The sequence below is a fragment of the Dromaius novaehollandiae genome, unplaced genomic scaffold, assembly GCF_036370855.1.
Source record: "Dromaius novaehollandiae isolate bDroNov1 unplaced genomic scaffold, bDroNov1.hap1 HAP1_SCAFFOLD_56, whole genome shotgun sequence".
Lineage (NCBI taxonomy): Eukaryota > Metazoa > Chordata > Aves > Casuariiformes > Dromaiidae > Dromaius > Dromaius novaehollandiae.
This window is the reverse complement of record NW_026991304.1, coordinates 468,864-484,500: the sequence shown is the minus strand read 5'-3', so window position 1 is coordinate 484,500 and position 15,637 is coordinate 468,864. Positions and strand designations below refer to the sequence as shown.

Sequence of the window (15,637 nt, the reverse complement as noted above, 5' to 3'; positions counted from 1 at the left end):
CCCTGTTCTTATCCAGGGTGCTGGGCGATGTAGTTGGAGGGGCTGGGGAAGGAGTTGACTCTCCCTTTAGGAGACTCCGTTTTCAGGACACGTGACTGTCCCCTTCGGGTGACCTGCTGGGTTTGCAAGCTGCCCTCTAGAAGGACACAGCTCTCCCATTGGATCCTAGCAGCATTGGAGAGCCATTTCAAGAAGCTCAGGAGATGCTAACACTACAAAATGCTCCTGAACAGTTTCGTATGCGTGCAGCTGAAGTGAACCCTGTGTTTCCTCAGCTAGAATGGGAGTGGTGAGAATTTCCTCAGCTATCTGCACTCACCTCACAGAGTGCTTGGTCTGGTCATGTATGTCAGGAGCAGTGTCCTGTTCTCTCCATCACATCTCCACCTCAGGCTGAGAAAGAGAGCAGAGTTATGAGAACTGTGCTTTGAAACCAGCCTCCCTTGATCTCATCAGTCCAGTGTCTTTTTTAGAGTAACTCATGTGTGAAATCATCCTCCAGTTAACACAGGTGCAAGCACAGGGCTGCTGGAAACAAGACGGATAGGCTCAACAACACTCCTGACTCTGCACTAAGCAGCAGAGAGCCCATTTTCCTCTCTGGTCTTTCTAATGTTCATGCTTGCAGCAATAAAAATATCTGTCCCTACAAAGAACACTCACCAGATGTGCTGGCAGAATCTAAGATCTCCAAACAAAATAATTGTAAAAAAATACTAAGCCTCTCTGCTGCAGCACAAACTCTTTAGAACTGTGTGTGAGGATATTAACAGACCTTTTCCATTAAAGGTGGACATCCTTTGACATCAACTGTGAAAATCAGAGATGTCCCAAACCAGTCCCATATACCGACTGGTGTGGATTGGGACAGGCCCCTGCTCCTCCCAGCACACTCAGCTAGAGCTGAAGCTGATGAGCTGAACAAAGGTCTTCCTGAGAATAAAAGAAATCTGTCAGTATTGCGGGCGGAGGGGGGGGGAGGGAAGGGGGAGGGGAGGGGGGGAGAAAGTATTTTTATGAAAAATTGAAAGCTTTTCTTGGAGAAAAAACTGCCCTATCTTGTCCATGTCTTTTCATCCATTAACAGGCCCCCTGTGCCCCAAATGAGCAAATGTCCAACAGCAGCTCCCTCAACGAGTTCCTCCTCCTGGCATTTGCGGACACGCAGGAGCTGCAGCTCTTGCACTTCTTGCTCTTCCTGGGCATCTACCTGGCTGCCCTCCTGGCCAACGGCCTCATCATCACAGCCGTAGCCTGCGACCACCGCCTCCACAGCCCCATGTACTTCTTCCTCCTCAACCTCTCCCTCCTCGACCTTGGCTCCATCTCCACCACTGTCCCCAAATCCATGGCCAATTCCCTGAGCAACACCAGGGCCATTTCTTACTCAGGATGTGCTGCCCAGATCTTCCTTGTTTTCTTCTTCTTTGGAGGAGAGTATTCTCTCCTCACAGTCATGGCGTATGACCGCTTTGTTGCCATCTGCAGACCCCTGCACTATGGGACCATCATGGGCAGCAGAGCTTGTGTCCAAATGGCAGCAGCTGCCTGGGCCAGTGGTTTTCTCCATGCTCTCCTGCACACTGGGAACACATTTTCAATACCACTCTGCCAAGGCAACACAGTGGACCAGTTCTTCTGTGAAATCCCCCAGATCCTCAAGCTCTCCTGCTCAGATGTCTACCTTAGGGAAGTGGGGATTCTTGTGGTTACTGCGTGTTTATTCTTTGGGTGTTTCGTTTTCATTGTGCTGTCCTACGTGCAGATCTTCACTGCTGTGCTGAGGATCCCCTCTGAGCAGGGCCAGCACAAAGCCTTTTCCATGTGCCTCCCGCACCTGGCCGTGGTCTCCCTGTTTCTCAGCACTGGCATGTTTGCCTACCTGAAGCCCCCCTCCCTCTCCTCTCCATCTGTGGATCTGGTGGTGGCTGTTCTGTACTCGGTGGTGCCTCCAGCAGTGAACCCCCTCATCTACAGCATGAGGAACAAGGAGCTCAAGGAGGCACTGAAGAAACTGATTCAACTGGTACTATTTCAGCAGCAATAAGCTGCCCATCTCTCCTCACGAGTGATTTCCAAGAGAACTCAGGCAACATCTGTGGTTTTGGCATTCTGTCTGTGATAAGCATGTTTGTTCACAAATGTTTGAATTCATCTCTCTTCTCCAGAGGCACAAACCCCATCCCTCTGACCCAGAGGCCTTCCCTAAACCTACCGATCCCTGTGTCAGAGCTGGCCTCTCTTGCAGCATCTGTGTAATAAAAGGGGATTTCATCAGTACGCTGCCCAAAGGTTGGGCTCTTCTTCCAAAGCTGGAGCTGAGAATGCGCCCAGGGAATTGAACCTGAAAAGGTCTGGGATTTTCATCGCAGAGGAACATGAGCTCATAAAATGATGGATGAGGGAATGAGGACTGGATTCAGCCCTCACTTGTGGGTGCCAGTGGCCTGGGAGAGGGTGAGTGCTCAAGCGGTGTCTGCTGGGGACTGTCTCACATATTAGAGGGCTGGTGAGAGATGCCCATCCTTCTGGAAGGGAACATGGAGCCACCAGAAGAGCACAGGGGATCTCCAGGGACAGCATGTGCCTGGGATGGGCAGTGAGTAGAGACTCCCAAAACCAAGTGGAGTCACCCAAAGGTGAAGGGCCAAACTGAGGAATGCACCAAATCAGGGCTCTGCAGTCTCAGGAGAGGCAGTGGGGACTCATCCGGTACAGGGAAGGCAGCCTCAGGAGTGGTTCATGTCACCTACAATGAAAACCCATGGCTGCATCTCGGGACACACCTGACCCCATCCTGAGCCATTTGAAATGCCTTGTGATTGCTCTGAGCATCCTCCACAGCCACAGAGACCTGCGGAGGGGCTTGTCAGGTGCCGTGATGCTGGGCCAGCCAGGTCTACCCTGACCAGCACAGCCAGTGTGGAGTCACCCCAGGGTCCCACAGCTGCTCACTCTGCAGAGCAGCACCACCAGCCTGGGAAGCACGGCAGAGGGGTGCAGAAATGGCTGGTGAGGCCAGCACAGACACACTGAGCTGAGGAAAGGCTCTCTGGAGAACAGGGACGCCTCTTGAGAAGAGCAAAGGAACAATTGTGGGCTTGCAGGGAGGAATTAATGAAAACTTATCTCTACGTGTGTCAGCTCAGGGCAGGCTGCTCTGTCGCTGGACACTCCTACTAACTGAATCTGTTCGTTTTATCATATATCATCGTTGCTCCCCTTTCCTCTAAGAGTTCTCCAGTTTGCAACAGATGTTGAGTAACCTTGGTGTTCTGTCTGAGAATGCTGTCGAGTTGATGGAAGGTTACTCCAAGTGTTACTGATATATTAAATGGATCCAAACAAAGCCATCGTTTGTTCAGTCATATGAGAAGTTAACCAGTAAGTCTGCGTGGTGATTTGGTCAAAAACATAGGTCAGATTACAACGGCTTTTGTCGCCTTCCATGTCTGTAGTACCCATCTCACTCTATTGTCATAACCAGGTGCAGCTTCCCATCCCGTGTGTTATTACATGCAGCTACATTTAGACTAACGTTAGCTCTTAGGGTCAGTGTAACATTATGGCTATCAGTCCTTGACCTTGTGCTAATGATACAGATGGTATTTCTCTTATAACTATAGTTTTAAAGATGGGTTGTGACTGATCTTCAATAACAAAGTTGTCCCATGGGCAATGTGAAAAGGCAGAATCTGTTAGAGACACATTTCAGGTGTTTTTTCCAGTTATCAGTGTCCCCACGGTTAGCAGGTAACACCACACTTCCCTGCAAGAGAAGACACCTAGGTCCTGGACATAATCCAAGCCTCACTTATGGTTAACTTACTCCCTTCAGAGTCTACAGCATCCCGTACTCCTTTTCCATGGTAAAAGAGCACCATCACCCATACTGATCTCTGAGTTGGATGTTTAATCACAGCCTCATCTCCAGGACTTTGATAGGGTTTTCTTTTGGTTTTAACAGGAATTCATGCAGCTACTGACACAACCCCCTTCTCTATGGGACTTCCCGTGGGAGTTTGTCGCTTATTTAGCCAACTTACTACTTCCCACAAATGGGATCCCCACTTGGAAGTAGTCTATGAGAGAAGAGTCACTGTTGCTTCTGTCATCCACTCCATCCTTCTACTACCTTGTTGCTGTGCCTGGGTTTCCATGGGCTAAGGAGCATGAGCTCATGGGGTGATGTGTTAGGGAACGTGGGCTGGATTCAGCCCTCCCTTGTGGGGGCCCAGTGGCCCTGAGGACAGTGAGTGGTCAAGAGGTCTCTGCTGGGGACTGTGTCACCTATTAGAGGGCTGGTGAGAGATGCCCATAGTTCTGGCAGGGAGAATGGAGCCACTCGGAAAGCAGAGGGGATCTCCAGGGGGAGTTTGTGCCTGGAGTGGGCAGTGAGTGCTGCCCTGGGGAGAGGGGCTGCCCAGAGGGGCTGCAGGCAGCCAGGGTGAAGGATCTCTGGTCATGAGAGCAGTGGAGACATGGAGTGCCTGGCCTCCATTTCCTTGTGCCATTGCTGGTCCCCAGCCTGGGAGCTGATGGGGAGGCTGACACCCCCCTCTGCCCCCCAGCAGCTGCTGTGGCCTGCAGAGGGGCTGGGGCTGTGGGGTGAGTGCCCAGAGCTCTGCAGCCCCGTGCCACAGGCACTGCTGTGGGGCCACCCCAGGCTGGTCTGCTGTGCTGGGTGGGCTGGGGAGAGGGCAGGGGAGGTGGGGAGAGCTGGGGAGGGTCTGGTCTGGTCTGGAAAGGGTCTGGGAGAGGACAAATGCCAGCAAGCAGCTCCTGCGTGTGAACGGCAGTGTGGGAGCACAGAGCCGTGTGCTTGCAGGCAAATGCAGGTCTGCTGGGAAAGGCAGCAGGACATGGCGGGTGCAGGAGAGAAGAGCCCAGGTAGTTCCCTGTGTTGCACGGACACAGTGGGGAAGCTGCTGCAGGGCCATCGTCCCAGAGCAGCCCCTCACATCACCCCTTTCCAGCACTGGCTGCTCACCCAGCTGTGGGGTGGTCCATGGCCAGCTCCATCCTCCTGCAAGTCTCTGTATCCCAGTGGTGGCGAAAAGACCAGCCTTGCATGGCCTCTCTTCTGCACCAGACACCAGTGGATCCTGGAGCATACCACTGGCTGGGCAGTGGGTGGGGGATCATTTAGGAGTCATTTAATGACAGCAGTTGCCATGTCCAAGGCATCTGGTTGCAGCTCCAGCCAGGCTCTGGCTTTCCTCACTCCATCCCTGCATGCACGGACAGGGTCTTGATGCTCCCCCTGGGCAGCCCGTGCCCCTTCCACCCTCTGTGCACTTCCACCCCAGCACCTTGAGCACCGGTGCTGCTGCCAGGGCAGAGCTGGAGGATCCCCCGGAGCGGCTCCTCAGGGAGCTCCCCAGGGAAACGCTGTGCCCAGCCCCAGCCCCAGCCACAGCCCCAGCCCCAGCATGGCAGAGGGGAGCTGCCCTCTCCCGACCCACCCTGGCGGTGCCAGCCCCAGGTGTTGGCTACATGTCCAGACTTCACTAGGAGACACTCTGGATCGATCTCAACTGGAGAATGTTGCTGTCCCTTATTCTGAAAGTGGGAAAATAATAATCCGAATAAATAAATAATCCGGAAAAAACCACCACCCTTTCAAAGCAGAAATGCTTGAATACTATTGCAGTCTCCATCTTTCAGCTACACTCCCGAAACATCTTCCATTAGCCATACAAGATTTGAAGAAAATTACAGGAAGAGATGTGTTTCATCAGGGCTTTTGCATTTTAATGATCCCCATGGTGGATTTGGTGCTGAGTCCATGAACCACAGCTCCTCGCAGGATATTGCAGAAAATGTTCCAGAAGTCAAAGAAGCAAAGCCCAAAGTTTCTTTGAGTGTTAGTGGGTCCCATTGAGAGCCATGAGCAACAAACTCTCCCCAGGGGCTGGTCTGAGCAGAGAATTGTGATCACTGACTACAAGCAGGCAAAGGCAATGTGCAGGTGTTTCTAATGCCAAGTCAACCTTGGTGTGTTTGATCAAGCAAAATGGGCAAGGATGGACACCCAGCCCCTGGGAAGGCAGATCCTTTTCTCCCACGTTTCCCAGGGCTCTTCCTGGGGGCAGGCTGCATGTGGGGGTGTGCAATGCTGAGAGGAGGACAAGGACACGACATATCTTGGGGTCTCCTGGGGGACAAGCAGCCCTCAGGCTTGCCTGTGCCCTCGACTGTCTCCACCACAGGCTGTCCTACACTGTCCCACGCCTGCTGCTGTGTCCCAGCAGACTGTAAACCTGCTTCCCTGCCTTGCTCTCTCTCACTCCAGGATCTCCCTCCCTTTACCAGTGTCTCTCCATCCTCACTGGCTGTTCCTTGAAACACAGAGCCAGGGGCTGATCACAGACTCCCTCTGGGTGATCTCTGGCAGCACAGCACTACTCTTTGAGTGACATTTATTCACGTTAATGTCCAGCCTGAACCTCCCAAGTTGCAGTTTGTGGCTGTTTCCCCTTCTCATGCTGTTTCCCACTACCAAGAGAAGCTCCTGGGAGCCCCACCCTGGGACACACTGCTGCAGCTGTGGCCACACCAGAGCAGAGTCAAGGGGGATAATGGCTCCCCTGGTCTGCTGGCCAAGCTCTTCCTAATGCAGCCCATGGACCTCTGGCCTTATTTGCAATGAGTGTGCCCCACTGGCTTGTGTGGGACTTCTCACGATGCCCAGGCCCATCTCCTCAGGGTCACTCCTCTGCTGGTAAGGGCCCATGCTGCCCTGATGCATGGAGTTATCCTTCCCCAGGTGCAGGACTTGCCCCTTCTCCTTGGAAAACTTCCTGAGGCTTCTGTTGGACAAACCCTCAAGTTTCTGAAGGTCCCCCACACTGAAGCTCTCTTGTGTCAGCTGTTAATGTGTGTGTGTGTGCAGATGGCTCCCCTGACTTGTGGTGACTCCAGCAGGATAAGAGCGTGAGGAACTGCAGGACACTACACATAATAAAAGGAGGTATTAGTTTAATGGAACTGCTGGCACTGGTAGGAATTACTGTGCTGACAGTAAAGCACAGTAAAAGCCAGATGAATGCCCAGAAAAGCCCAATGAATGCACAAAGCAAGCAAAATGAGGACCAGTGGGCACAGGGTAAGCAGAGGTGGGCTGTTTGTGTGGACGAGCATGAGGATGATAAAAGGGAAGATCCTGAAAGGGGGAAAAGGAGGGGGGGAAAGCAGGGGGTGAAATAAAGGAGATGATCAGGGCTGTTTGGGGGTACCTGTGAAACAGTCCTACACCTGAGCAACACTGACTGGAAGAGGACAGGACTGCTGCAGTTGTTCTGACCATACTTACGTCTGACTTACTTCTGTGGTCACAGAGGACCTAAGTGCTTTCCCTACCATCAACAAGGGAAGACCTGGTGTGGAAAGAAATGCAAGATGATTCAGGCTGGAAAGGACCTCAGGAGGTCTCCAACCCAGCTTCCTGCTCACAGCAGGGTCAGCTCTCAGATCGGACCAGGTTGCTCAAGGCTTTATTTATTTAAGCCTTGAAAACCTCCAAGGATGGAGATGCTTTTTGGCCCGGAGGGCACAGCCTCTCTGGGCAACCTGCCCCAGTGCTTCACCATCTCAATAGCTAAAATTTTTTTCCTTATCCCCATCCCGTACCTCTTTTGTTGCAACCAATGCCCGTTGGCTCTCACTTCCCGTCATTCACAATGGTGAAGAGTATTGTGTTGTAACGCAGCAGGTATTGTATGCTGTGAGAAGGGTCCACTCTGGACAAGCAGCTGTTCATAATTAAACTTTGACCTTAAAACCTTTCAGGCCCAAGAGGAAACCTCCCACCACTAGGAGCGGCTGGCTCTGGGGAGGCCAAATCTGGTGCTAACCCACATGCAGAAAAGGAATTCAAAACTGCAAGACTTGCAGTGGCAATAGCCAGAGATGACAGAATCACTGAATCATTCAGGCTGGAAGGGACCTTGGGAGGCCTCTAGCCCAATCTCCTGCTCACATCAGGATCAACACTGAATTCACACCAAGTTCCTGAGGGCCTTGTCCAGCTGCATCCTGTAAGCCTCCAGGAACAGAAAGTCCATAACCTCGCTGGACCCTTCTTCAAATGCTTCATCACCCTCTTTGATTTTCTCCCTTACATCTAAATTTTAACCTCACTTGTGTCAGCTTATAGCCATTGCCTCTCATTCTTCTGCCATGAGTCGCTGCAAAAACCTGGTTCTTTATTGGTGGTAACCTTGAGTTGAGAAGCTGCTATGAGTCCCCAGCAAAGCCTTTCCTTTTCCAGCTGAACAAGAGATGGGAATAGGGCCTTCCAGAGTGGGACATTTCCACCTCTCATAGATAGTCATTCTCTGATGAAACAAGTTGCAATGTTGGAATCTGTCTTTCTCCACTCTTTAGCAAAGGACAATAGGTGATTATTTTAGTCTACATGAGTGAACATTTCCCAGGAGGAGGGAGCACAAGGGACAGGGAAATTCAAGCCTTCAGGTGGGCCTCTGCTCCTGAGCGAGGCCAGGCTCCTGGGATGGAGGGAGCTCATGGCAACCTGGCAGCACTGCCCAGACACAGCTGTGTGCAGGAGCAGCTCCTCTGCCAAGAGCAGCAGGGCTGCGGGCATTGCCTGCTGCTGCTGACATGAGCTGAGAGAAGGCAGAGAGAAGTGCAAGGCAGTGTGGAGTGGGAGGACAGAGGAGAGCTCGTTCTGGGAGAAATCTCCACAGCCCTTGACACGGTAAGCCTCTCGCTGCAGGGCAATGCTACTGAGGTTCCTGGAGGGGTCTTCTGAACCCAGTCCATCCTATAACTGATAGATTGAGTCATGGATTCAGTGACCTGTGGCAGGACAGGTTCATTCTCCTGTCAAGAAGGCGATGCATGGGTCAGGGGTGCCACCAGCTCGAGCTCATGCACAGGTTATGTCCGAAGGGTCTTTTCAGAGGAAGGTCAAAAAAAGGCTGATGGAAAGGGAAGGAGTTTTCCTTCTAGTAAAAGCTCAGGAGTACTACAGAAACTATAAAAAATACATCCTAATTTTGGCAAGGAGAAAAGAGGAAAGAGCCTTCTGGTTTGCAAGCAATGTGTACTCCCAGACCTTCACTCTCAGAGATCAATATGTCTGTGAGAAACTCCAGCAAACCCCTTCAGCCCCACCTCAGCCGACAGACAGCACTGGCAGCACCTTTATTGCCTTATAAGAGTTTTTCTGACCTGCTCCTTAGGACCTGTGAGAACAGAGATACCTGTGCCCAGTGCCCTGTCCTGGGCAGTTTCTGTAGGGCAGAACTGAGCACACAGAGGGTGGGATGGGGTCTGTGAGCACTGGCAGGGAAAAGAAGCTGGGACAGAGAAAGAGCTGCTGGCAAGGACAGTGCCAGGCAGCAGAGATGGGCAAGAAATGTGAGGGCACTGCCAACAGAATCATCATGGCAGCATGGATTTGAGTCTTGGACAGTCTCTGCAATGCAGGCAGCTTCTTCTGAACAAGCCTCCCATGTCTCCTTTCCCACCCAGCAGAGCCTCTGCCCTGACAGTTATGGGGTGCAGGCCATGAGCCGCCTCCTCTGCAGCCAGACCTTCAGCAGAGGAGAGAGGCCTCTCTCCCGCCATGGGCAAGTTTACTGCTGCCCGACAAAGGGCCTGAGAGTGACTGCCCTGTGATGTCACTGTCTGTGAGGTGACATGCCTGGCTGGGTAAGCTGAAGGCTCTGTGCAAGAGCGGGATCTGCATGGGAGTGAGGTGTCCGCAGCCCCCTTCTAGCCTGTGCAGCTCCAGGAAGTGCAGTCTGTGGGGTTAGAAATTGAGCTGACTCTCCCTTAAGGAGAGACCACCTTCAGTCCTAATGTCCTTTGACCATTTCCCTGTCATGTCCCGCCAGACTTTGAGCTGCCCTCCAGAAGGGCACTGCTGCCTCACAGCATCTCTGTGATGTCCGAGAGACCCATGAAGAAGCTGCAGAGATACTGAGAGTATGGAGATGGTGTTGGGAAACTGTATCTGGGCAGCTGAAAAGAGCCCTGTGTGTCCTTGCCTAGAAGGGGAGTGTCGAGACCTCCTTCTGGCGGCCTGAGAAAGGGAAAAACGGTTTGACATCTGTGGTTTTGAAACTGGACTCATCTGCTCCTAGCAGTGGCAGGTTTCTTTTTAGGGCAACATATGAGAGTTATCATCCTCCGGCTCAAAGAGGTGTGAGCACAGGACAGCTGGGAACAAGACTAATAGACAGAAGAGCTGTCCTCACTCCTTAACAAGTGGCAGTGAATCTTTTTGTTTTTAAAGACTCACGATAGAAATGCTGAGAATTTCTGCCTTTGAGGAACACTCCCCACAGGTGACAGGGCCCTCTCAAAGAAAATAAACCTAAAACTCTGTTTCTCAACCCTCATTCTTTAGAGAAGGTAGTGAAGACACTGAAAAGCCCTTCCACAGGATGAATAGATTTTATTTGAGAGAAATTATGAGAGTCAGACCTGTTTACCTGCATTCCCACTACTGTACAGCAGGACTGATTCCTCTGCAGCCCATGGGTAGAGGCTTCTGCTCCTCACAGCACACTCAGCCAGCATGAACCAGACCTCAAGCAAAGTACCTGCCCAGTGATCCTCCCAAAAAAGAGAGGCAATGTAGTGTTTTTATTATGATTTCTTTTTCCTTGGAAGATCTCCCCTAACTTGCCAATGTCTTTTCCTCCTTAGACAATCCCCAAAGCCCAGTGAGACCAAATGTCCAACAGCAGCTCCTTCAGCGAGTTCCTCCTCCTGGCATTTGCAGACACACGGGAGCTGCAGCTCTTGCACTTCTCGCTCTTCCTGGGCATCTACCTGGCTGCCCTCCTGGGCAACGGCCTCATCATCACAGCTGTAGCCTTCAGCCACCGCCTCCACACCCCCATGTACTTCTTCCTCCTCAACCTCTCCATCCTCGACCTTGGCTCCATCTCCACCACTGTCCCCAAATCCATGGCCAATTCCCTGTGGGACACCAGGGCCATTTCCTATTTGGGATGTGCTGCCCAGGTCTTCTTGCTGCTCTTCTTGTTTCCAACAGAGTATTCTCTCCTCACAGTCATGGCCTATGACCGCTTTGTTGCCATCTGCAGACCCCTGCACTATGGGACCATCATGGGGAGCAGAGCCTGTGTCAAAATGGCAGCAGTTGCCTGGGGCAGTGGGTTTCTCTATGCTGTGCTGCACACAGCTAACACATTTTCAATACCACTCTGCAAAGGCAACACGGTGGACCAGTTCTTCTGTGAAATTCCCCAGCTCCTCAAGCGCTCCTGCGCAGACTCCTACCTCAGGGAAGTGGGGCTTCTTGTGGTTGGTGCCTGTTTATTCTTTGGGTGTTTCGTTTTCATTGTGCTGTCCTACGTGCAGATCTTCACTGCTGTGCTGAGGATCCCCTCTGAGCAGGGCCGGCACAAAGCCTTTTCCATGTGCCTCCCGCACCTGGCCGTGGTCTCCCTGTTTGTCAGCACCTCATTTTTTGCCTACCTGAAGCCCCCCTCCCTCTCCTCCCCAGCTCTGGATCTGGTGGTGGCTGTTCTGTACTCAATGGTGCCTCCAGCAGTGAACCCCCTCATCTACAGCATGAGGAACAAGGAGCTCAAGGAGGCCCTGAGGAAACTGTTTCAGTGGGTCCAATGTCAGCACCAATAACCATCCCATGTGCACCTGCTCCTCATTTCTAGGGTATTTGGCATCATAGCTATGTGTTGTTCATGTCTTTCTTTCTTTCTTGTTTTTCTTGGTTACATTCTTGTAAAAGAAAAAAAAAATACTTTTCTTTGTGCCACTTGTCCTCAGGAATCTCTCATTGGTGTCTGACCCAGAGATGGGATTGAAGCAGGAATCCAGGCTTCCCCCTTCATCAGCAAAGATGGAAAAAGCTCAGAACCTGCTAGTCTGAGCTGTTTGGATGCCCTCAGGGCAATGAGGAGAGTTCCTTTGCAGTGTCTCTTTCGGCACTGACACCAAGGGAGCTCAGGGGCACAGAGTCAGGCTCAGACAAGTACAGGCAGGGTGAGACCACACGTTCTGTGTCTGTTAGGAGAGCTCAGCTCTGCTGGTCACAGTCGGTGTGTGATCTCACACCTCTCTCCTGCAAGGGTGGCAGCCGGCTGTCGCTGCAGGCTGGTCCCTTCCCTCTGCAGAGCTCCAACACTCAAAGCAGAGGGGGAGTGGAGGGGAGCAGAGTTGACACAGCCTGCGGGAACAGACCCTCTGCTCCTCAGGAACGTCCACACACTGCCACAACAGGGATTTCCTTGCTTCAGCCTTTGTGTGGGGGCTGCAGCTTTCTTGGAGACACATCCAGCAAGAGCAGCAGGGCTTTCTCTTTGCAGAGCCTTTCCCAGTCTGGCCTTTCCTCCAAAGCCGGACTCAAAAATAAGCCCACAGAAATTGCACCATACAAGCACCTGCTGCTCTGCTTGTGAACTCCATGGGCTCTGGGGCACGAGCTCAGAGTCTCCGTGTGAACTGTTAGGGACTGAGGGTTGGATCCAGGGTTCATCTGCCAGTGACCAGCGCCAGTGGAGCTAGTGAACGGTCTCTGAATTGCCTGCCCGGGGCGGTCCCATGGGTGACAGTGCTGATGAGAGATGCCCATCCTTCTGGAGGGGAATCTGAGCCCCAGGAGAGCTCAGGGGATCTCCAGGGTCAGCGTGTACCTGGGGGTGGGCAGTTAGTGGAGCCTCACAAAATGAGGGATGGTCCATGGTGCAGTAACCAGAAGGTAAAGCACTAAATCCAGGTATGCATGGGGAAACGAGGGCTCTGCAATTGCAGGAGAGGCAGTGGGGACCCAGGAGTCCCAGGGAAGGGGCACTGGAGAGTGATTCCTGCACCCTCAGTGAAACACCACAGGCTGGAGCTAGTGTCCCCCCAAACACATCTCCTGCTATTGCCAACATCTTGGGGTCCCTCTGAGCACTGTCCATGGGCACAGACAGGTGCCAGCAGTATCAGTGGTGGTGACCCCTGTCCAGCTGGGTCTGCTTCCCACCCCAACCAGCATGGTCCATGGCCCCACAGCAGGGCTGCTCCATGTGGGAAGCGGAGCCAGGAGCCGAGGGTGTCAGCAAGGCAGGTGGGGCAGGGACCCACTGATGAGAGGTGCCGTTCTGCAGAGCCTGGACAAGAGGAGCAGAGCAGGCTTGGGGATCCTAACCAGGGTCAGGCACAGTCCAGTGATGGCCAGATGGGACTGGAGGGCTCCTACAGCCCTGCTTTGTGTGGGAGGTTGGACTGGAGACCTCCAGAGGTCTCTTCCCACCAAAACTCCTCTGTGAATCCATGAATTCTCAGCCTCTACTCTGGCACCACTGGCACGGGGACGAGAGCACCTGGGGCAGAGCAGAATGAGCTCGTCTGGGAGAGCAGCAGGGGGAAGATCCCAACGCCCCTCCCTGGCTCAGCCTTGGTGTTTGGAAAACTCCCTCATGAACCCTGAGAGGCTCCATCTGCCTCTTCCAACCTCCCTGTGCTCCTCTCCCATCAGCCAAAGTGGAGTCCAGCATTGCCTGGGGACTCTCTTCCCCATAGGGAGCAGAGGGAGGATCTTCACCAGCCCCACGCTGACTTTTCCACCCCCAGCTTTCGCAGTTGCCTGTGCCTGGGTCTGCCCACTTGCCTTCACCATGGTCACAGCTGCACTGAAGCCCATGAAAATCTTGGTGCTCCCACCTTCGAGCTGGCATCCACCCTGAACCTGGAGCCTGATCAGCCACAAAGGCATCACCCCTCCAGTGCCCTGGCCCTGAAGCCGAGAGCAGAGGTCTTTGCCCCAATTTCCCTGCTCCTCCCCTGCTCCCAGCACTGCTACTGCCGTGCCCATGTCAAACCCTCCTGTCACCAGACTGCTCCAGGCCTGAGGCAGCTCCAGCTCCCTCCAGGGCTGCACTGGAGCCTTTCAGGAGGGGGCTGAGGTGGGGCTGGCACTGCCAGGGTGGGTCGGGAGAGGGCAGCTCCCCTCTGCCACACTGGGGCTGGGGCTGAGGCTGGGGCTGGGGCTGGGCACAGCGTTGCCCTGGGGAGCTCCCTGAGGAGCCGCTCTGGGGGATCCTCCACCTCTGCCCTGGCAGCAGCACCAGCGCTCAGGGTGCCGGGGTGGAAGTGCACAGAGGGTGGAAGGGGCACGGGCTGCCCAGGGGGAGCATCAAGACCTTGTCCATGCATGCAGGGATGGAGTGAGGAAAGCCAAAGCTCGGCTGGACCTGGAACCACAGACCTCAGATGTGGAAATGGCTAGGGTATTATTAAATGACTCTTAAATGATCCCCTGGAGTCTGAGGGGTCAAAGCACCCAGCCCCTGCCCAGCCCAGGCTGTGCCCAGCGTGAGGGTCAGCAGACTGCTGTGCTTCAGCGTCTGCTGCGTTCTGGTGCAGAAGAGAGGCCATGCAAGGCTGGTCTTTTCCCCTCCATCGGGATACGGAGACCTGCAGGAGGACGGTGCTGGCCATGGACCACCTCACAGCTGGGTGAGCAGCCAGTGCTGGAAAGGGGTGATGTGAGGGGCTGCTCTGGGACGATGGCCCTGGGGCAGCTTCCCCACTGTGTCCATGCAACACAGGGAACAACCTGGGCTCTCCTCTCCTGCACCCACCATGTCCTGCTGCCTTTCCCAGCAGACCTGCATTTGCCTGCAAGCACATGGCTCTGTGCTCCCACACTGCCCTTCACACGCAGGAGCTGCCTGCTGGCATTTGTCCTCTCCTGGGCCCTTTCCAGACCAGACCAGACCCTCCCCAGCTCTCCCCACCTCCCCTGCCCTCTCCACAGCCCACCCAGCACAGCAGCCCAGGCTGGGGTGGCCCCACAGCAGTGCCTGTGGCAGGGGGCTGCAGAGCTCTGGGCACTCACCCCACAGCCCCAGCCCCTCTGCAGGGCACAGCAGCTGCTGGGGGGCAGAGAGGGGTGTCAGCCTCCCCATCAACCCCACACCTGGGGACCAGCAATGGCACAAGGCAATGGAGGCCAGGCACTCCATGTCTCCACTGCTCTCATGACCAGCGATCCTTAACCCTGGCTGCCTGCAGCCCCTCTGGGCAGCCCCTCTCCCCAGCACAGCACAAGAGTCCTGGCCCCGGGGCTCCTCAGGCAGCTCCAGTGACAGGACAGCCTGCCCGGAGCTGACACACACAGAAACAGGTTTTCGTTTATTCCCCCCTGCCCAAGCACACAATTGCTCCTTTGCTCTTCTCTGGAGATGTCCCTGCTGCCCAGAGAGCCTTTCCCCAGCTGAGTGTGTCCGTGCTGTCCTGGCCATTCCTGCACCCCTGTCCTGTACTGCCCGCAGGGTCCCGGGCTGGCGGTGCTGGTTTGCAGGGTGACTGGCCATGCTGGTGAGGGCAGAGCCAGCTGGACCAGCATCAATGCACACGACAAGCCCCTCCCCAGGGTCTGTGGCTGTGGAGGATGGATGGAGCAATCACAGGGCATTTCACATTGCTCAGGAGATGTTCAGGGGTGTCATTAGACCCAGCCTACTCCCTCTCCTGAGACTGCAGAGCCCTGATGTGGTGCATTCCCTGGTTTGGCCCTTTACTTTGTGTGACTCCACTTGGTTTGGGGAGTCTCCACTCACTGCCCATCCCAGGCACATGATGCCCTGGAGATGCCCTGTGCTCTCCAGTGGCTCCATATTCC

General features: G+C 54.1%; 2 protein-coding genes across 2 annotated transcripts; both read left to right on the top strand.

Annotated features, from left to right (window-relative positions):
* Window positions 1-1,312: 1,312 nt before the first annotated feature.
* Window positions 1,313-10,704, top strand: LOC112996437 (olfactory receptor 14A16-like; the record flags this gene model as incomplete). Its single annotated transcript, XM_064503740.1, has 2 exons — window positions 1,313-1,954; window positions 10,684-10,704. Coding segments are annotated over 2 exons (663 nt in total), but the record flags the coding sequence as incomplete, so codon positions are not given.
* A 351-nt stretch (window positions 10,705-11,055) lies between these two features.
* LOC135325738 (olfactory receptor 14A16-like) lies at window positions 11,056-11,646 on the top strand. Its single transcript, XM_064503739.1, has one exon. It carries the CDS (start codon window positions 11,056-11,058, stop codon window positions 11,644-11,646), a length of 591 nt encoding a protein of 196 aa, XP_064359809.1.
* The last annotated feature ends 3,991 nt before the right edge of the window (window positions 11,647-15,637 follow it).